The sequence below is a fragment of the Cervus elaphus genome, chromosome 28, assembly GCF_910594005.1.
Source record: "Cervus elaphus chromosome 28, mCerEla1.1, whole genome shotgun sequence".
Classification (NCBI taxonomy): domain Eukaryota; kingdom Metazoa; phylum Chordata; class Mammalia; order Artiodactyla; family Cervidae; genus Cervus; species Cervus elaphus.
Window position 1 is genome coordinate 41,799,341 of NC_057842.1, and position 22,729 is coordinate 41,822,069.

General features: G+C 43.8%; 1 protein-coding gene across 11 annotated transcripts; it reads left to right on the forward strand.

Moving 5' to 3' along the window:
* The first annotated feature begins 4,688 nt into the window (after positions 1-4,688).
* On the forward strand, positions 4,689-22,467 carry DDO (D-aspartate oxidase). Of its 11 annotated transcripts, none has more exons than XM_043890372.1 (7): positions 4,689-4,801; positions 5,206-5,406; positions 6,838-7,013; positions 11,729-11,837; positions 13,665-13,841; positions 18,281-18,439; positions 20,450-22,467. In XM_043890372.1, exons 3-7 carry the CDS (start codon positions 6,842-6,844, stop codon positions 21,015-21,017), a joined length of 1,185 nt encoding a protein of 394 aa, XP_043746307.1. In that variant the 5' UTR covers positions 4,689-4,801; positions 5,206-5,406; positions 6,838-6,841; the 3' UTR covers positions 21,018-22,467. The 11 variants fall into 11 exon arrangements, with proteins under 11 accessions (XP_043746307.1, XP_043746304.1, XP_043746311.1 ...); XM_043890371.1 differs by having other exon boundaries at positions 4,700-4,801; positions 5,202-5,406; XM_043890373.1 differs by having other exon boundaries at positions 4,764-4,863.
* Positions 22,468-22,729: the final 262 nt, after the last annotated feature.

Below are 22,729 nucleotides of genomic sequence, written 5' to 3' on the forward strand. Positions count from 1 at the left end.
GTGTTGGCAAGGTGGATTTTGCTCTGAGGCGTCTTCTCTCGGCTTGTAGGCAACCGCCATCTTGCTGTGTGCTCCTATGACCTCTTCTGCTCATGTGGGGAAGAGAGACAGAGGGTTGAGGCGGGGAGAGAGAGCAGGTGTTTTGTTGCCCCTTCTTATGAGGGCACTAATCCCCACTCTCATTGCCTCATTGGATTCTACATTTGGTCCATAATACTCATGTGTGTGTTTGGTGTGTGCATGCGAAGTCACTTCAGTCATGTCCGACTCTGCATCCCTATGGACTGTAGCCCCACCAGGCTCCTCTGTCCATGGGATTCTTCAGGCAAGAATACTGGAGTGGGTAGCCATGCCCTCCTCCAGGGGATCTTCCACACCTAGGGATCGAACCTGTGGCTCCTGCGCCTCCTGCATTGCAGGCAGATTCTTTACCTTTGAGCCACCAATGTCCAGTCCAAAAAAAAAAAAAAATCACATTTTGCACTGGCAGTGGAAGCAGGAAATATAGGCTTGGGGCTCCCAGCCCAGTGATGGCAGTGACTTCCTGATCTCTGGGTAATTTCTCCTCCATTTATTCTACCAATCCTTCCTATACTTTCGTAACTCATGCCCTATATTAAATTTCTCCTTACTTGAACTATCTCAGAGTTTTCTGTTTTCCTGTGAAGTTTCTGATTATTTTCCACTGCTTATTGCTAACATAAAGGAAGGTGCTTGATTTTTGTATGTTACTGTCTCAACCTTCATAAAAAGTGTTATTAACTCCAAAGGAAAAGAAAAACACAGCATAACAATTTACAAATATTAGTCATAGAGAAAGCCAAACACACTTTGTTCCTCTAGCATCTCTTAATATGTACAGCTTTCTGAGTTTATATTTGAAAAAGAGTAATGTTGTATATCTGTAATAACATGTGTGCTCAGTTGTGTCCAACTCTTTGTGACCCCATGGACTGTAGCCCGCCAGGCTCCTCTGTCCATGGAATTTTCCAGGCAAGAATGCTGGAGTGAGTTGCCATTTCCTACTCTAGATATTTATAATCGTTGGAACCTGGTCATGTATGTAGCACATCAGATCTATCTCTGCTTGTAAACATTTCAAGGAGCACTTTACCACAGAATTGGAAAGCTCAGAGAATAGCCCACATACACGTAGGTAAACTTCAGGCAGGTGACCTTGTTACCAGTGGAGGCATGTGGATAAAACACAAAACAAAGTAAATCTGGCCATCAGCCTTCTCACTTGGGCAAATCAATTTCTCTCTGCTTCAGTATTTTCATTTGAAAATTCAGGATCATATTAAAACGTCACTTCTTTATCCACATATCTCCACTGCCCCTTACACTTCATTGCCTGTTGAGGTCAAGTCGATGCATGGACCCCAGTTATGCTGAACTGGTAATAAGGTCACCAGAGATACTATAGCTACATCATTTAATGCCGCACTGCACAGCCCAGACACCGTACTGTGCCGTTGCTCCATGCGCTTTGTGTGATCCCACCATGCTGTCAAGGAGAGCATGGCGGGCGTCCTGTCCCGCCTTGGCCAGTCAGCATTTGGAGCCTGTCATGCTGTCCCTGTTCTGAATCAATTGTGTTCTACAATATACATTTCTCCCTTGAGGACGCTGCAGTTTAGATGGTTCTGGTGGTAGTTTCGGCCCATAATAGCTGCAGTGAAGACTTGTGTGCTCAGTCACTTCAGTCGTGTCCACCTCTTTGCGACCCTGTGGACTGTAGCCCACCAAGCTCCTCTGTCCATGGGATTTTCCAGGCAAGAATACTGGAGTGGGTTGCCATTTCTTTCTCCAGGAGATCTCCCTGACCAAGGGATTGAACCTGCATCTCCTGCATTGCAGACAGGTTCTTTACCCACTAAGCTGGGAAGCCCGCAGGGAAGATTTGCTGTGAGGCTAATAAAGCACAAATTTCAGACTTACTTCCCTCACTTGCACAGGCTCTTGAGAAAGACCTTAGCAATCATTTGGTCATAAATCTTGGTAAATTTTATAAATTTTGCAAAAGTAATCAATAGTCACTGCAATCAGTGAAGACTGCTATCTCTTTCTACTCTTTTCCTTTTGTAACAGGTCACCTCTATCAGATGGCATCAAAGTGGTCACAGACATTTTTTCCTTTAATGATTTTGTGTATAGACATAAAAGAGAGCTTCTAAAACTGTAGAACTTCAGACCCCCCCCCCAAAAGCTGAATCTGTCCTCCTCCCTCTACCCCTCCAATCTCTGTTAAAAGCTATGTTGTTAGGTGTAAGTGCATATTAAAAATATACTCTGAATGTATTTAATTGAATGGTCAGTTCTGAGGGACTGACTTGTCCCCTTTTGATCACTCTTATCAAGTATTTACTTACCACATACTCAATACAAAGAGTTTATTCTGTAAAATGGCATACTGCAAAGGGGGGTTCTTTGATTCTTGTGGGTGGTTAAGAGGAACTTTTCTTATTTAAGATTGTGAATGCTGACTTAGAAGCCATGGTAACTATGGCTAACGATGGTTACTCCTCCAACTGAGTGCCTGGGAGTTGCAGGTGTTCATGTCTTATCTGAATTTGCCAGAAGTCAGTAACGGCTGCTCATTTTATCTCTGAAGTCCACACTGCACCAGTATATAATGACAGTTTCTAGTTCCCTAAAGTAACTCCATCCTCTTCACTCATTCTCTGCCTCTCCCTGGGTCCACCTACCCAACTAGGGACCAAATGCCAGAGATTTTCTTGGATGTACAATTAAGTCTTAAAAATTTTATTTATAAGGAAGAAAGAGTTCAATCATAGACCCTGCTTTCCTTCTGTGTCCAAGTCAGAGCTAAGCCAATGTATCAGAGGCTTGAATCTCCCTAAACTCACCCCTTCCTTGCTTTCTTGCCCTAATCTGCAGCCATACAAGGCTGAATCCCTGGTCCCATGAGCCTCACTTCCTCAATAGCCTCCAAAGAATTCAAGTTCTCTTGGCTTAAAGGCCTTGATTTCCTGGCAAACTAACACACCAGAAAGGCTAACATGTCTCGAGCAGCGCAGGAGGAGCTGGTGGGCAGGGAGGCCCCCAACACACTGCATAGATGAAGCTCTGGGGACCTCCAGAGCCCAAAGTAAATTTGGGCTGTAAAACTGTTGGAGAGGAGCGTGAAGCTGACCTCACCTACAGTCTCAGGGAGATCACATAAACTCCTGGACTTCTGCCCCTTGGCATCCATAGGTCTGTTCTCTATGTCTGTGAGTCTATTTCTGTTCTGTAGATAAGTTCATCTGTGTCATGCTTTAGATTCCACACATAAGTTATTTTGTATGATGTTTGTCTTATTCTGACCTTGTGTAGTATGATAATCTCTAGGTCAATCCATGTTGCTGCAAATGGTGTTATTTCATTCTCTTTTTGGCTGAGTGGTATTCTATTGTATATATGTACCGCATCTTCTTTATTCATTCCTCTGTCACTGGACGTTTAGGTTGCTTCCATGTCTTGGCTATTGAAAATAGTGCTGCTATGAATACAGGGGTGAATGTATCTCTTTGAATTATAGTTTGTCTGGATATTTGCCCAGGACTGGGAATGCTGGATCATAAGGCAACTCTACTCTTAGTGTTTAGAGGCACTTCCACACTGTTCTCCCTAGTGGCTGCACCAATTTACATTCTCGTCAATAGTGTAGGAGGGTTCCCCTTTTCCCACACCCTCTCCAGCATTTGTTATTTGTAGAAGAAATTTTACACATCTTAATTCAGCAGGTACTCAAAAAATTTATTTCATTCCTGATTTCAGATGGGGAAACTGAAACTCAGAAGTAAGGTGGCTTTTTCAAGGTAAAACAGACAGGTCTCCTGATGCCAAAGTACGTGCTTTTGTTAAGAATTTGAGGCTTGGAATCTAACACTCATAGGAAATTTTGCCACTAAAGAGACTTTGGGCCTGTCCTTATTCTTTTGAAGCCTCTATTTGCTCATCTATAGGATGGGCGTAATATTAATAATAATAGTACCTACCTCATAGGCTGATTGTGTTATATGGTGTCATGTATGTGTCTGGCAGAGGGTTAGTGCTAAATACATATTAGTTACAACATTATTATCACTGTTTCGATACTTCAAACTGCTTCCCTGTAAACAAACCTGTTGACTGTAAAGTGTCTACTGCACATGGACACTCAGCAAATATTTGAACACACGGGCAAAAAGAATCATTTGACGCTTATCCTAGATTACCTTCTGAATCATTTTTCCAGCTGCAATCAGGTCATAACTTAATGATCAACAAACATTATTCTGCCCTCACGCGCCCCCCTCCCCCAACTCCCCCCTGCACCAGCTGACCCAGCAGAGCCAGGCACCAGCGGGAGAGGGCAGCCAACACTGGGCAGCAAACGGGGAAAACAGTGTCTGCTTCTGGTCAGGGCTGGCTGGAATTTGGACAGGTTCACCCCTTATTTACCATGCTTACAAATCAACTGGGAGAAATACCAGATTTGTGGCAAGGCAGAGGGTTTGTAAACTAGAAAGAGAAGGGCTGCCAAGCGTGGACCAGCTTCCAGGGGACCGGCAGAGCTGCAGTCCCACGGGCGAGAGGAGGTCAATCGCTCATTTCTCTGGAGAATAAGTGACAGAGACACAGGCGAATGGGCCAATGGAGGTTAAGCGAAGAGGGAATGTCCTTAATAAGCTCCCCAATGGGAAGCAGTTTTGCTTTTCCTGGCCCTCAGGGCGCTAGACCAGCCACTAGCTGGGAAAACAAGTGCTGCTGCCAGAGTCTTCTGTGGGTTCCAAGGCTGCTTTTGCAGAGACAGGTACTTGAATCCTCCCTGCTTTCGGCTCAGGGGTGGTTCTGGACCTACTCCATGAGTTTCGGGTATGTCTCTGTGGGGTCAGGTGACAGTGATTCACAGGTCACTGGGCCAGAAAGTACCTACCTGGCTGGGTCATTTTTTCTTTCCTGGTAGCTGGATATTCTCAGCCACGGGTTACTTTTCCCTCTCAATTTATTTGTGCTATTTTAAGAAAGTTTCTGGGAAGGGGAGGCCATTGTGAAATAAGAAAGCTGGTAAGGGGACAGGTGTCTGCCTTCTGCCTCTGGGGGACATGCACGGGGCCACGCTCCAAAAGCTTGCCCCTCGCACCTTGGTCTGCCGCTTCCCCGGGACCCTTCCCGTCTCTTCCTTCTGCCCTGGCCATCCTGTTCTTTCTCAGCTAGCCAGCCCACTGGGGAGCAATCAGATAAACGTATGGCTGAGGAAACCGCATAGTGCCTAAGAAACCGAAATAACATGCACTAAACCACATTGAAAGACTCTGAAATACCTCAGTGCCGGAGACCTTCAGAGAGAGGAGCGAGCCCTGACTGCCTTTGCCCTGCTCACAGTTAAGGAGCCGTCCCGCCCCCTCCTGAGAAAAGGTGAATTTTATGTGCAGGTGGCCATGATTTGTACCACGTGACCTGATGCCCTGGCTATTGCTGATTGGATAAGGACGGGCAATCGTGCCAAGGACAGATTTAGAGGCTCTCTCAGCCCGATAAGCTGGGCTGGGGCTAGAGCTTTGTTTAATAGGGATGATGACGACCAACTGCACTAATTGCATTTTTTCCTCTCTGGAGGTTCCACCTGAGACCTATTAGGGGAAGTTAGCAGGAGCCAGAAGTGGAAAGATAAGAAGGGAAGCATGGGGGACTCGGGAGCTGACAGTGGACAGGGCTCAGTGGACTCCTGCTGCTGAGGTGAGGGATGGGAGGGCTTTGAGCCCTCGTCAATCCTCTGGTCTCTGCCCTGGAAAGACAGTTTCAGGATGCCCAGCTCAGGCCCTGGATGTCTGTCTCCTGCATTTCCATATAAACTCTCAGAAGAAGTCTCCTTTATGAGACAACCTCAGTGCCTCCCTTATTTACCACCTGCAAGAGCTAATAAAGAATTCACGTGGTCTGGCTTAGAGATGAGTAAATTGAGGTGAGGAGCTCATGGTTGCGCCCCAGATTATAGAATCAGAACTCAAATCTGTGAAGGAATCCAGGCTCCTTATCTGGAAAGCCTGCTCTTAGAGGGTGAGGTCTGAGGACTGGAATGTTGTGGAGAGTAGAGGGTTGGGGTGTGGGTGAGGGGAGTTGGTTTCCAGTGAGGAGTGAAGAGCAGGAGAAGAGATGCTGGGTTCAGTGGTTCAGACCTTGTGTCACATCGTTACAATTAAAAAGCAGTTTGTATAAAAAAAAAAAAAAAAAAAGCAGTTTGTAAACAGTAAGAGCTGAGTTCTAAACTGCCTGTGAGCCATGCCCTTTCAGTGGCTGCTCCTCAGGAGGTCTCTGGGAGCAGACGCAGCAGTCCTGCTGCTCTTGTCCACCTCGCTGACTTCACCCACCTTCCCTTGGCTGTGCCCACAGGGAAGGGGCTTTAGGAATCAGTAGAAATCTCCTCCCAAATGCAGACCTACTTGCCTGTCCTGTATTCTCAAGACAACTCCAGGCTGGTTTGGGGCTAATGTCTAAACTCCATGGAGACCTTCTTGCCCTCACTTTTAATGGGAAGAGAGCTCACAGGAGCTTTCTTTATCCCATGAGAAATGCTGGCAGGAAAGGTCAGATTTGAAGAGGCTGTGGACCTAGGGAAAGAACCCTCAGGGCCAAACTTTATTCTGGATAGAATAATTCTTCCCCCATCGGCTCCTTTTTTTGGCCATGCTACATGGCTTGCAGCATCTTAGCTCCATAACCAGGAATTGAACCCACATCCTCAGCAGGGAAAATGTGGAGTCCTAACCGCTGGACAATCAGAGAATTCCCAAGGATGGACTAATTCTTAAAACAAGGTTTTGCAGCTCATACTTTGCCTCCTCACAGGCCCATGGATACAGTACGGATTGCAGTTGTGGGGGCTGGCGTGATGGGGCTTTCTACTGCTGTGTGCATTTCCAAAATGGTCCCAGGATGCTCCATTACAGTCATTTCAGACAAATTCACTCCTGAGACCACGAGTGATGTGGCAGCCGGAATGCTTATTCCTCCTACTTATCCAGGTGAGAGAGGGATTTTTGCTCCTCTGTCAGATACGATAGATGTGAGATAGAATGGTGTTGATGTTGGTGGACTGCCGTTGACAAAGACAGCTGGATGTGCGTGTAAATGTAATGTGTGCCTTTGACATCTTGTTGGTTCATCTGTTAGGAAAGATTCAGTTATGTTGCAGGACAGAAAGAACCTCCAAATCTCAGCAGCTTAAAAAGCAAAGGTTTATTTTTCACTCATACTATATGTGGATTAGATATCAGCAAGGGTTTTGTTCAGCACCCAGGGGCCTAAGTTGATGAAGCAGCCACAGTCTTAAATGTGGTTAATGCCTGTAGCTGGGTGGATGAGAGCTCTGGGGCACCTGCTTTAGCAATTAAAGGCTCTGATCAGGAAGCAACATTCATCACTTATGATGACAGCTCATTGGCCAGTGCCAGTCAATGCTTCCACTCTTCAGAAAGAAGCTAGGAAGTACAATTCTATAAGGCTCCTAGAAGGCAGACAGACAGAAGTATTTGGTGAACAGCATTAATGGCTACCACAGTTGGTAACTCTTAATCTTTCCACAGTAATGACCATCAAGTCAGAAAATACTTGTAATGGGACTATCATTATCCTCACTTCTAAGCCAGTATAAAAAAAATTGGTGTATTCAGGACTAAAAATGCATTAATTTTTAAAAACATGTCCATGCATCTTTTCCATTTTATATTCTTCATAAGAAATGGGAGGAGGAGGAAACAGAATTTAATAGGAAACAAAATCACTTTGCAACTAATGAAGTTTATACCCACTGTCTCCATTTCCTCATTTCCATTCTCTCTTCTCCCCTTTAATTTTAGTTTTTGTTTTTGCATCAAAGTTATACAAGAACATATTCTAAGTAGTCAAATGGTTATAAATTATTACCACCACTGTCCCCCCAACTGCCCCAGCAATCTGGACTATGAATTGCCATGTCCATTTAATCCAGAGACTCGTGTCTCCAGTTCAAGGTACAATCTCTGAGTTACCTCCCTCCTGCTGTCTCTGCCTCTCTCTGGAATTGCTGTTATGCTGGGCCTCCTGGTTGGATCCTCCCATACTCTTAGCTTTTTTCTTTTCCTACTTCTCTTTCTCTTTTTATTTACTTTCTGGGAGATTTTTCTCAATTTTTTCTTTTCCCTTGCTGTTGGATTTATTATTTCTCCTATTGCCTTTTAATATTCCAAAGCTCTTTTTTAGTCTCTAAATTTCCCTGTGTTCTAACATACTGTTTATGTTGTATGGTTGCTGTCTTTTCTTTCTGAAGACACTAGTAACGGTTTCAAAAGTTTCTTCTCCCTGCACAGTTTCTGTTGTCTCCAAGTTGTGTTTTTTATTTGATGAACTCATTTTTCATGTTACAGGTTTTCCTTGGCTTTGTGGTCATCTTTACCTGTCTGTTGACATTTAGGAGCAGGGTCCTGACAGGAGTTTCTGAGCCTTGTGTACCGCTTGTTATCTTGAGACTCATTGCATTGAGTTGGGGGAGCTGTTTGGTTGGGGAACCTGTGATGTCATTGTATTTAGTCTTTATTCTTGGGTAGGTCATGTTCCCCAGAGAACAGGCTTTCTGTCCCCTGGCTGGGGTGGGTGAAGGCCTGGCTGGCATCATTCTAGAAGGAGGAGAAGCGGTCTGGGGTCTTAGCATCCAGTTTGCATGTGTTCCCTTAACACGCTTGGTTTTACTATGGTATCCCGACCCTTGACTGTGCTTGGGGTTTCCTACCCCCAAAATCCCCCTGTTTCACCTAACAGAGAATAAACCCATCTTCTGCCAGGGTGGGAAGGGCTACGGCCTCAGCACTGCCGTCCAGGAATTTGGCTTTGTCAGCAGCAGATGCTGGTACACCTCCCAGGAGCTGCCTTGCAGGAAATGAGCACAGGAGCCTGGTGTGTGTACAGAATGCTAGTTCACTTGGATGCCTTTCTTGTGACCAGAGTCCTAGTGTCCATTTTCCAGGCATTTCCTTGCTGCGTCAGGCCCAGGTGAGTGGTGAGAAGGCTGCCCAATAATCATGGAATCATCTTCAAAGAAGGAGACTCACCTGGGAGTTCATTCAGTCCTGGAGGCCCAGCTTGCCCTTTGACTGGGTGGTCAGGGCCCCTGGATCAGGGTCTTTCTCTCTAGTGCTGCCAATAGACTTTGGTTTTCTCCCTGAGCTTCTTTTGGACCAGCCCCAGTGATGTCAATACCATATGGGGCCCATCCTGTTCCATAGGGTTTTTTATAAAGATTAAATGAGTTAATACTTGTAAAGCATTTAGAACAGTGCTGGGACACAGTAAGTGCTATGTTGACATTTTCTTTTTTAAAATTAATTTATTTATTTTAATTGGAGGCTAGTTACTTTATAATATTGTGGTGGTTTTTGCCATACATTGACATGAATCAGTCATGGGGGCACATGTGTCCCCCTCATCCACAACCCACCTCCCTCTTCCCTCCCCCCACTTCCCTCCCCCTCCCCACCCCATCCCTCTGGGTTGTCCCAGAGCACCGGCTTAGAGTGCCCTGCTTCAGGCATCCAAGCTTGCACTGGTCATCTATTTTACATATGGTGATACATGTCTCAATGCTGTTCTCTCAAATCATCCCACCCTTGCCTTCTCCCACAGAGTCCAAAATTCTGTTCTTTGCATCTGTGTCTCTTTTGCTGTCTTGCATATAGGGTCATCATTACCATCTTTCTAAATTCCATACATATACATTAATACACTGTATCAGTGATGTTCTTTCTGACTTACTTCACTCTGTATAATAGGCTCCAATTTCATTCACCTCATTAGAACTGACTCAGATCTGTTCTTTTTAATAGCTGAGTAATTGTGTATATGTACCACAACTTTCTTATCCATTTGTCTGCTGATGGACATCTAGGCTGCTTCCATGTCCTAGCTATTGTAAACAGTGCTGCAATGAACACTGGAGTACACGTGTCTCTTTCAGATCTGGTTTCCTCGGTGTGTATGCCCAGAAGTGGGATTCCTGGGTCATATGGCAGTTCTATTTCCAGTTTTTTAAGGAATCTCCACACTGTTCTTCATAGTGGCTGTACTAGTTTGCATTCCCACCAACAGTGTAGGAGGGTTCCCTTATCTCCACGCCCTCTCCAGCATTTATTGTCTGTAGATTTTTGATGGCAGCAATTCTGTATGTCGACATTTTCTACTGTTACTACTGCTAGTCTGGCTATGGTTTTCTTTTACCAGCACTTGAACATCAATTAGGTCACCAGATTTGCTTTACTCACCGTTGAACTGGGATTGTCTGTTTTTTGAGATGACTTTTGCAGTGTGTGAGTAGCAGTCACTATTTTGTGTCTTCAAGTTTGGAGTGGGAAAGGAGGATACATTTCTGTATATCCTCAGGCACTGGCTTAGATTGTTGGGGTGTAATCCATATGAGGTCTAATTCGGTTCTTTGTGGCTTATTTTTTTTATTTCCTCCTTATTTCTGAACCAGTTGATCCAGTGTGCAGTTTTGAGAATGCATTCACATGGGCACTTGTTTAAAGACAATAGCAGAGATCCACTAGTAAAGAAACATTTCCTGGCTCCTGAACAAGTGAATTGCTTTAAAGCCTACTAAGGAAATGCCCCCATTCACTTGGAAGCAGGGTGCCTCCAGGGGCTTTTCGTCTCTACTTCCAGTGAGCTCTAGGGACTTCTCTCCAAGCAAAGCTGGCCCAGGATCCTCTTTGCTCTGCTGCCTCTGTCTGCTCTGTGGCTCCCCCACATTTCAGCCCCTCGGGATTACTGTTCCTCAGTCCCTGTCCTGACCCTGGACTCTCTTTCATGACCCTCTCTCAGGGGTCAGATGGCCAAATACTCCATCCATAGATTTGTCTATGCTTCTGGGTCAGGCTTGCTCTCTGTGCCTACACTGGGCACTATTTTGGGGCTTGAACCCTGATCCTGATTTCCTCCCTGGCAGGCCTGGAATCCTTCCAGAAGCTGTGTCCAGGCCCAATCCCTTGTGCAGTGGCAAGGATGCCTGTGGGGTAGGGGACACTGGTCCACAAGGCTCTGACAGAGAGGGGGTTCCTGGCATGGTTCCTGGACACCCCTGCTGACCCCAGGAATGCTGCTCCAAGCTGGTCTGTGATTCCATGGATGGAGGGGATGGAGGTAATGGCAGCCTTGGATGGGGCTGTAGGGAGCTCAGTTTCACAATGCAGGCCTCCTTTCCTTGTATCAGGAGGGTGAGCAGCCTATGTTTCCCACTCATATGCCATCTGTTCTTCGACCTGGTTGACCTGGGCCCCAAAGATCTCCCCTTGTTTCCTTCTGTGTTTTCAGCTTCTAGGAAAGAGGCCCTGGGTTATTTCTCTCATCATCTCAACTGCCAGCTGCTTGCCTCAGCCATATCAGCTAACTTGGCTCAGGTTGGTTATGGACATTTCTAGGGCCTCTGGAATACGCTGAGTGCCAAAGACCCCTTTGCAGGTGGCCTGTGTATTAGATTTTGCCCTCATTGGTTGATTTCCCCTATGTTGATTAGTGATTATATGAACTGACTCTGATAGAGCATGTCAACATTCAAAACTTCAGTCATCGTACACCACGATGTGGTACTTTGTCTAAATGTTTCTCTCTGCCTTTTTAGTTTTTGCCAGTTTGTAGGAAGAAGCTTCTCTGAAGCACAGTCATTGTCATAATTTCCCTTTTTGTTCTGCTTTGCTTTCCTCCACCATCACAGACACACCAATTCAGAAGCAGAAGCAGTGGTTCAAAGAGACCTTTGATCACCTGTTTGCAATAGTCAATTCTACAGAAGCTGAAGATGCTGGTGTTATTCTGGTGTCTGGGTAAGAGAGGAAATCTGAAATTATTTTAGAATTTAGAATGATCTTAACATACTTCAGGGTTTAACAGAAAATATTACTCAGTGCCTGCTGTGAGCATGGGGTAAATATCTGAGACATAGAGATAGACTTATCTGACAGGGAGTAGGCAACATGGGTCTGGATCTGGTTTTAGAGTTCAGGAGAGAGAAGAGAGGTGGAGATGTAGCCTTCTGCATGTTTGGCCTGTAGATGAAAAGAGGGAAGTGGGTGATCTAGTCCAGGAGAGTGTGCAGAATAAGACAGAAAGAAAGCCTGGTATTTAGACCTGCAGCAAACAATCTTTACATCTTCCACAGGACCTGTGTTGAATGAATCACTTAGAGATATCAATTCCAGTACCTTAATGACCACACCATTAGTAACCATGTACAACACTCAAATGATTTTCCTTGCTATTTTAGAGTAGCCATGCTTTATAAGTTTATTCCTATTGATGTAAAAAGCCCAATACTTATAAATCCAAAGATATGCCTAGCAGCTATTGGTAGCATGATTACAGGCTTCTTATTAACAGCTGATATCATTCCAGCCTCATCAGCTCCAACCATGACTTAAAGATACAGGGTATGACCCAGCAATCCCACTGCTGAGCATTCACACAGAGAAAACCAGAACTGAAAGAGACACGTATACCCCAATGTTCATTGCAGCACTGTTTACAATAGCTAGGACATGGAAGCAACCTAGATGTCCATCGGCAGACAAATAGATAAGAAAGTTGTGGTACATATACACAATGGAGTATTACTCAGCTATTAAAAAGAATGCATTTGAATCAGTTCTAATGAGGTGGATGAAACTGGAGTCTATTATACAGAGTGAAGACAGTCAGAAAGAAAATCACCAATACAGTATATTAACGCATATGTATGGAATTTAGAAAGATGGTAAGGATGACCCTACCATGAGACAGCAAAAGAGACACAGATATAAAGAATAGACTTTTGGATTCTGTGGGAGAGGGCGAGGGTGGGATGATCTGAGAGAATAGCATTGAAGCATGTATATTACCATATGTGAAATAGATGACCAGTCCAAGTTCGATGCACAAAATAGGGCGTTCAAAGCCAATGCACTGGGACAACCCAGAGGGATGGGATGGGGAGGGAGGTAGGAGGGGGCTCGGGATGGGGGGACACATGTACACCTGTGGATGATTCATGTCAATGTATGGCAAAAACCACCACAATATTATAAAGTAATTAGCCTCCAATTAAAAAAAAAAAGGATACAGGGCTTCTCCTGACAAATCCTGGCCTCTCTTATCAAGGACTTAATGTGATCATCTACAACTTCACTCATAATTCTCACCCCTGTCTCCTGCACTCCCCCCGCATTGCTTATTCTAACTTATATATTTTGTTTGAAATTGAGGCCAACATTTAAACTTTTGATTATTTGATGATGTGTTTACAGTTTATGTTTATGTTTACATTTATGTTTGCATTATGCAAAACAGAAAAATCTTTCCCCCCAGATGCATCATCATAAAGAAAGAAAGAAAATCTGGGCAAGACAAGAGCTTTTTAGAAAAAGAAAGTTAAATTCAATCTTTAAAAGACACACAGCTTTTTAAATGTCTTATTCCAATGCCTGCCCTCCCCCTACCCCGAACATTTTAAATTTAGCTACTGAATTATATGAACCTAAGTGAACAGAAGAATAGATTTTTTTTTTCTCTGTACAGGCATAAGAAGTGTGTTTTTAAAATGCTTTAGAGAATGTCACATGGATTTTACTAGAAATCTCATAAAACTTCAGGAAGTTTTTCCACTTAATGTGTTTGAGTTGGCAGATATTTCGGAGTATTCCTACTGAAGAAGTGCCATACTGGGCTGACGTGGTGCTAGGATTTCGAAAGATGACCAAGGATGAGCTGAAGAAATTCCCCCAACATGTGTTTGGTCATGCTTTTACAACACTCAAATGTGAAGGCCCTGCCTACCTCCCATGGTTGCAGAAAAGGTTGGTCGACGTGCATTTTACTGCTTCCTTTGACTGTCCTACCCACAAATACCTTCATACTTTCTCATAACACAGAGACTGAAAATTCTCTGCTGTCCCTCAGAGCTTCTGTGCACTGTTCCTTGTCATGCATTAACGGCTAGGGCTTAGTAAACAGTCTGTGAGACACTGTGTCACAAGGAGTGAGTCACACCCAAGTTAGTAACACGTCCATTTTCTGCTTCCCTGGGCACCCTGACGCAGGGGTTGGTCCTTCTCCCCCCACCACTAAGACCCCCTCACTGGAACAGAATCTTAGTTTCCTTATCTATAAAATGAGATGTTTGGAGAATATGCTTCCAGCTATAAAATGATAGGATTTACTCTTGTTCTTTAGAGACTCTGAGGCTTATTATACATTATTTTTGAATTTTTTTTCTCATTAATGAAAAAGACAATAACTCCATTATTTTATTTTGTTATCAACAAGGACTTTAAAACTGAGGGCTTATTTAAATTAAGTAATTACTTCCTTACCAAGTTCAGCCCAAATTCCAAGAACTTGTATTTTGGCTTGGTTTTCAGGACTTCCTGTTCCAATTGGTTAGGAAACACATCAAGGGTATCATTATTTAAGACACATTAATAAATCTCTCTTGTTTCATCTGGAAATTGCAAGCATGTTGAGGGTTGTGAAACTTTGGCCCTTTTAGTGCCTGAAACTGTATATTTGGTAGACGCATAGGAATAATGCAAATTGTTATATAAAAGTCGGAAAAGTGACTTGAGGTAAGCAGTGGCAACAATGACTTAGTCCCTGATATAGGATATAGGATAATTAAATGGAATAATTAGTTCCACAATTCTTTGTTGAGCTTCTGTATATACCTAGCACTGTACTAGAAGCTAGTCAATTCTACTGAGGGTGATGGTGTATGTGTGTGTATGTGTATTGATATACATGTTAATTAACAATTACAGTAACATGTATGATGAGTGTTAAATACGAATTTATGAGGGTGGATTGGGAGCACAGAGGAAGGAACCTAAGTCTGTTAGGCACATGTTGGGAACATCATGATATATTTTTATAGTTTTGTAAGTGCTCATCTCACTTTTACCTCTCAGCAATTTATATGGGACTTTCTTTTTTTTTTTTTAAGTTCCAGTTTCATAAAACCTACACTTTTGTGCCTTGTTTGCTGGCCCATAAACCTCTGTTTATATGTGAAATTTAAACCACTGTATATCAGCTGATAAATGAAGATTTGAGCCATCATGTGATGGAGTTACCCATTAGCCAACATTCCAGTTTTCAGAGCATCACCATCTTTTCTGAGTGGCAAGGTTGCATAGTGTTGCACTTTTGTCTTTATAAGAATGCCTAGAAAAAGAACATTGGAAGTGCCAATGCTATTGATACCTAGTTAAGGTATTATTTATCTTAATAAAATTAAGGGGAAATTATTAGGCAAGCCAGAAGTTACAGAGCTTTACTGTCAATATATGCATATTTATTTTGGGCCACCCTCAACTGGTTGCACATGAGAACGTATATTACCTGAACAGTTTATTCTGCCTGCTTCTAAAGTATCCCCTTCTAGAAAACTTATTTCCATTATAGCCTTAATTTCAGGCCTAAGTGTGGAATCTGAAGGCCTGGGGAAAATCCTGATACCCTCTCTTTAGTTGGAAGCCTGCTGTCAGCATTTTGCTTTACTTAAAATAAAAGTGGTACTTTGTGCCAGAGGGAGCCACCTCCTGACTGCAACACCCTCAGGCCTGGTGACCAGCCAGCCGGGGTTCGTGCCTTGGAGCACGCTGCTTCCTGTCTGGTTTTAGGTGACAGAGTCAAGGAGAAGAGGCCCGAGGGGCTGCTCTTGCCCCAGAGAGTCCAGGGGAGGCTTTTAAGGTCTATGTGTTTGATACGCACCTCGACCATGACAGTGGGTGGGAACATGAGTGCCTCAGGCAGACAGTACAAACTGCAGGGAAACCACGAGGAGACCCTTGTCCTAGCCGTCCACCCCCCCACACTTTGACCCCCTTAGGCCTGTAATACCTCAGGTTTCCTCATGCCCCCCCACCCCAGTGAGGGGGCATGCAGGGGCCTCCTCTCTGTACGATTAGCTGTCCCCCCTTCCCTCAGGCCCTGGCATCTGACCGGAAGGCCGGTGTAGAGGAGGAGGAGGCTCATACCTGAGGAAGACTTTGTAGGGCTGGGACTCCTCTAAGCCCAAGGCAAGCCTGTCAGATCAAGGACCTCAGGCCAAGAGGGAGGCCGGGCCGTGTTGTGGTGAGGGCGTGGGATCCTGGGGCTCGCTCTGGGGGCTGCCACCCGCTCTCCACCATGGGGATGACCCAGCTGGGGAGCCACACAATCCCTGCTTGTTCCTCACACCAGGGTCTGTTCTGTCGCCTCCTACACCCCTGCCACACAATGCCAGTGTTCAGCCTAAAGCATTCTGACTCAAAAATGGGCATTTCACTCAGCAAGCCACACAACGGTGCCTTCAATCTAAGCTCTAGCCTTCTGAAACAATATTAATTTCTAGGAAAGAAAAAATTGTTCTTAACCACAAAATAGGTCTTTAGTGTTTTTCAAAGAACAGAAGAAATCGTCTCCTCAAAAACAAAAGAAGTATACCCGGTAATACCCAGAACAAACAAACGAACAAAACCCCCTGAAGGTTAATCAGTCATGCAGATCATGTTTTATATCGTTGGCCAGTGGAGTCATATTCTGCTGCTTTGTACTTGCCCTTCCAGGAAATGAATCATAGAGGCAGTACGTCAACTGAACCTGTCTCTTCTCCAGGCATCCTACCTAAATAAATCATCCCAGCTGGAGCAGGATGGTCCTGTCTTGGGCGGCATTCAGAAAGTGGGTGCCCCACTTCAGTGCTGGGGGCCCTGTAATTCTGGTGCATTGCCTTCTTTCCAGGGGGCCGTGTCTTAATTCCGTGGCCTGGCGTGGAGCACAGCATTAACTACACTGAGCTTCTTCCTTCTCTCTCCTCTATGGCATCTTCTCTCTTACTTTCCAGTCCTGCGTCTCCTACAGCTTCTGCTCTCCTGCCTGGCCTGACTGACAGCAGAGCCCACACCACTCCCTCGGCAGATGGACAGAAACGTGGATTGTGCGTCAGGCAGGAGACAGGTCGTCTCTGCCTTACAAATGTCCAACTTGCAAAGGTCCCTTCCTGTACACACTGGACACCAGCTTCTCCACATCCAACATACCCTGTGCCCGCTAGCACACAGGCTTCCTTTTCCAGGGTCCTAGAGAATTCCTGCTTCTCCCAGCATTGGCTGCTGGCCCCTAACCAGACAAACCATGGGCAAAAATTGGCCTCAGATACAGGTCTAATGTGAGCACGTTTCACCGCGCCCCCCCCCCCCCCCAACCAGGCTTTCTCCCTGGTTATGCAAAGATGAGGTGGGAGGGCACCGGCCAGGAAAGTGGGAAATGATGGTGTTTATTTTTTCTGATGATGGCAACAAGGTTAATAGGGAAGAGGTGTGCTGCAATGGCCTTGGGGGCTTCCACTGGGCCTCCAGTCACTGCCCTAAGACAGCTGCAGGAGGAAAACCCCCCCTGCTGGACTGACTAAGGGTGCAGGGATGTTCCCCTCCAGACCACTCTGCCCACAGAAGCCTCGTCTCCTCCCCAAAGGGACCAGAAGCTGCTCTGTGCCTGAACAGGGCTTAGGTCAATTAAAACAGACAAGTTTGTGGCATGCACAAGGCAAAGATTGGTCTTCTGAGAAGTAGGAGATAGAATTTATTTCCCACTTATTGCAGTTTATTTTATTAGAATATGCATTGCAACAGAATGAGTGAGCAGTAGGGATGGTCATTGGATGAGGTTAAAACTTTCAGGTTAAAATTAGACTATATATGGAGGAGAGAGTTATATGCTATATATTTAATTGCTTTTTAAACCTAAAATGCATTTTAAAAATTCTGTGATATTTTAAATATATTAAATATATTTATAATATATTAAATACATTATAAAATATTTATATTCTTGGCACCAGAATATATATATTATATATCATATCATATATATAATGTATAATGTATATTATATATATAATGTATATTATATATGTTATAAATATATTAACAGCTACATTGCATCTCTAAGAATAAAGAGTGGTTTTTCCCTCTGAATCTACATGCATAGCATTATTTGCCAACTGAGATTTTCCATTAGTTTTTTTCTCCTCGTCTTCATACAAATGAACTGAAAATAGTTAATTTTCTGATTGCTGTTAATAAAATATCCTGCTTCAGGCTTGAAGCGAGGATGCCAATGTGGTACCATTCTCAATCTGTTAGGATTCTTCAAAGAACCAGAATCAATAGATTATATATATATATATATAAAGAAATTTATCATAAGGAATTGGTTCACACAGTTATGGAGGCTAACAAGTCCTAAGATCTTACAGGGTGAGTTGGCAAGCTGGAGACCCAGGAGAGCCAATGCCATATGGTTCCAGTCTGAAGGCTGGCAAACACTGGACCCAGGAAAAGCCAATGTTTCAACCTGAGTCTGAAGACAGGAAAAAGCTGACATTCCAGCCTGAATGCAGTCCAGCAGAAGGAAGGTCAGCCTTTTTGTTCTGTTCAAGCCTTCCACCGGTTGGTTGAAACCCACGTGAAGGAGGGCAATCTACTCTACTCGGCCTACCAATGTAAATGTTAATTGTATCTAAAATATAATCATAGAAACACCCAAAAGAATGTTTGGCTAACTATCTGGGTACCTCCATGGTGCAGGCAAGCCAAACCATAGAATTAATCGTCACATACCCAAACCAGGATTTCATACTGTCTTCAGTATCACCCAACATTCGTGTCAAGTTCACTAGGTATTGGGTGCTGAGCTGGGTCATAGGTGTAGTGAGAAGCGTAAGACATTGTCTTCCTCTTGAGCAATTTTAGTTTATTGGTGTGGGTCTCCTAGAATTTGTCGTGTTTATATCTTGTGAAGCATGTGTGTGCTCAGTTGCTCAGTCGTGTCTGACTCTGTGACCCCATGCATTGTAGCCCACCTGGCTCTTCTGTCCATGGGATTCTCTCGGCAAGAATACCGGAGCCAATTGCCATTTCCTTCTCCAGGGGGTCTTCCCAACCCAGGGGTCAAACCCGAGTCTCTTGTGTTCCCTGCATCAGCGGGCAAAGCTGATTCTTTACCAGCTAAGCCACCAGGGAAAGCCCATTATTATATAATGTCATGCCCATTATTTCATCTGAACTTCACAACCATCTCTGAAGCAGGCAAGGGAGGTGTCACGCCCGTAACACAGATAAAGAAACGGAGGGTCAGAGAAGTGAGATGAGTTGGCCAAGACCTCAAAGCTAAGCTAATGTGAGGCAACTGGGACTTTAATCCCCTGGTCTGATTCTACATCACCTCTCATGTGGAATTTCATTCTGCCAAGCACTTACACTTCTGTCCCCCAGCTCCTTCGTCAATCTTGAGGAAGGGCACTTTGCCTCTAAGCAGTACCTTGCACACAGGCATTCAGCCTGCATCTGTTGTACAGAGCTGCTGACAGTCTTCCTCTCATATTACATCTTCTATATTCTACAAGTGACTTATGAATAAGATTGTTATTGTTTCATAGGTACATAGTTTCAGTTTTGCAAGATGAAAAAGTTTCTGAAGTTGGATGAAAGTGGTGGTTGCACAACAATGTGAATGTATTAAACTTAACACCATTGAATTGTACACTTCAAAATGGTCAAAATGGTGAATTTTGTGTTACGTGTATTTTACTACTATTAAAAAAGATCATGGAATCTAGATAAACTATTTCTTTTCATTATTGACGACTTGGTCTGAAAAATCATTACCAACCACAGCTGCAAATATCTCATGTTCCTCTCATGCTGGCACCCCTGTGGGAGATGTAAGTGGGGGACAGTGTACATGAGCCTAACCATCTTAGGGAGATGAGGTTATCACAAAGGAACATGCAAGAGTTAACAATATGAGACAAAAATGTTGGAGGCAGTAAATCTAAGAGCTAAATAAGTGCCATAAACCAAAAGTGCTTGGGTTTTTAAAAAAAGTGCATCAGGTTAACCTGATATTTATTTAGCATCTAGAATAATATTGGGCTTCCCAGATGGTGGAGTGGTAAGAACCTGCCTGCCAATGCAAGAAACACGAGTTGGATCCCTGGGTCAGGAAGATCCCCTAGAGTAGGAAACGGCAACCCACTTCTGTATTCCTGCCTGGAAAACTCCTTGGACAGAGGAGCCTGGCGGGCTACAGGCCATGCGGTCTCAGAGTAGAACATGAGTGAGTGCACATGAGCATGAGAATGATATAGAAATTCCATTAAACATAAAAAGGATGAAGCATCTAGTTTGCTTTGAGTTTCTGAAATAGGTTTTTATTTAGGTTCAACTTTAGGAATCTCCGGTTTGCAAGGATGTGAGGCACTCAGATAGAATTTGACCTGCTCGGGCCCTGGAAGCGCTGGAAGTATTTGCTCATTGGACGGTCATCTCCATTTTGTTTCTGAATTCCTGTCTGTCACTTCTGCTGAAGTTCTGTTGAGCAGGACGCTGGTAAGGCTCGCCTCATGGTCTCTTGTTCTCCTTAGGGTAAAAGGAAGCGGGGGCCTGATACTCACCCGACAAATAGAAGACCTGTGGGAACTTCACCCGTCCTTCGACATCGTGGTCAACTGTTCAGGCCTTGGAAGCAGGCAGCTTGCAGGAGACTCAGAGATTTTCCCAGTGAGGGGCCAAGTACTCAAAGTGCAGGCTCCCTGGGTGAAGCACTTTATCCGAGATAGCAGTGGGCTGACATATATTTACCCCGGTGTATCCAATGTAACCCTGGGTGGCACTAGGCAAAAAGGAGACTGGAATTTGTCCCCAGATGCAGAAATTAGCAAAGAGATTCTTTCCCGATGCTGTGCCCTCGAGCCCTCTCTCCGTGGAGCCTATGACCTAAGAGAGAAAGTGGGTTTGAGGCCCTCTAGGCCAGGCGTACGGCTGGAGAAAGAGCTATTAGCCCAGGGCAGCAGGAGGCTACCTGTGGTCCATAACTATGGCCATGGCAGTGGGGGCATCGCCATGCACTGGGGCACTGCTCTGGAGGCCACCAGGCTGGTGAACGAGTGTGTCCAAGTTCTTAGGACTCCTGCTCCCAAATCAAAGCTGTAGGTGACCCGAAATGATAGCAAATGGCCCCAGAATCTATTAATCAAAATGTAACTTAAGTACCAGAAGAGATTCAAGTAACTTTTCTGTTGAATGAAAGTTTAATTGGACTTGATTTTGTTTTCAAAATTAGCATTGATGCAATAGGTATCAGTAGACTTAAACCTACTACTGATCTAACTTAGTACTAGTTAGTACTAGCCCTAATGACATAATGCCCTAATGACATAGGGCATTAAGCTCTATTTTTGTTAAAAAAAAAAAAACTTGCTAGAAAGATTTCTTTTAGATCTCAGGTCCAAGGATCTATGCTAATTCACATGGATGCAAGAATTTTGATATATTATTTTGGCTTATAAATCCACAGGAGGAGATAATGTATGGAAAACACTTAACTCACTGTCATTTGCAGAGCTGCCTGTGATGCTCATAGGTTGTAGTCAAGTGAACACTATAATCCTTTAAAATTACATGGCAATATACAATTCAGGCTCATTCCATTTAGTGGAAGACAAAGGATGATTCCTGCTAGTATTAATGGCAACCTCTACTTCCCCTCAGCTGGCAGATGGTAGAAGATAGAGATGATGTGTTGCTTACAGGTGTGGCATCAACTCAATTGCTGTCTGGGGTCAGCCACCTAAGGGGCGTACTTTCCATTACCACAAATGATTGAGAGGTGGCTCGTTGGCTGGTTGACTTTGCCTAAGCATTTTTGAAGATTGAATTTCATGTGCGGCCAAAGAGCTAATTTGCTAATTAAGATGGAACAATCACTCTGAATGAAATATAACCAAGGAGTTTTCTGCAAGTTGTTAAAAAGTACTGGGAAGGGGGAACGCAGGTGAAAAAAAAAAAAAAAAGTACTGGGAAGGAGTGGGAGTATGTCTCATGACACAATGATTTTGGAATTACTGAATTAATAAATCTAGTCTGGATTCTTGACTTGGTCTTTAATCTGTTCACGTGTGTTGTGAATACTCATGAGGGTTTTTGGCTGAGTGAATGAAAAAGGAGATGCTATTCATTAAGATAAGGAAGCTTAGGAAAAATATATGAAAATTTTTTTTAATGAGAATAGTACATTTTATTTGTTTTTTAACATTGGAGAATCTCTAAGTTTGACTATATCTAATTTAAATATAGGACCTAAATAGTTGTAATAAGATGTAATGTGTATGGTGTTTATGCTATAGTTATTGTCAAAAAGGTGTATGAAAAGTGTATACATGAGGATCAAAAAATATATGTAATTCTAATTTTAATTTTGGGAGTATATTTCTCATGTTTAGTAACAATAAGTTCTATTTTAGACATCTTGGGGGGAGTGTGGGGTTGGCAAACAGAATGGGAAAGAGCCTCCGGCACAGCTCCATTCCTGTTGTTTTGTTCATTGAACTTTTGTATGTGATTTTGTGTGTGGGGAAAAAAAAAAAACAAACCTGTGCTGGAAGAGACAAAGATGGAGACAGAGAACATGCACGCCGTGCTCTTGATCACTCTTGCAGTAATGAAATTCCCAAGTTAAATCAAAAGTGGATTCTTTTCTATGCATTTCCATCAGGGGGCGTTGTTGTATCAAGTTCAGATTTGAAAATGTAGAAATGGTTAGAAATAAAAATTGGATATGGAGGTGTGTGGAGTATGTGGGTGATTCTTCCGAGGTTTTAGAGTTTATATGCCCAAACTTCAATTTTTTTAAAATTTTGTTTAGA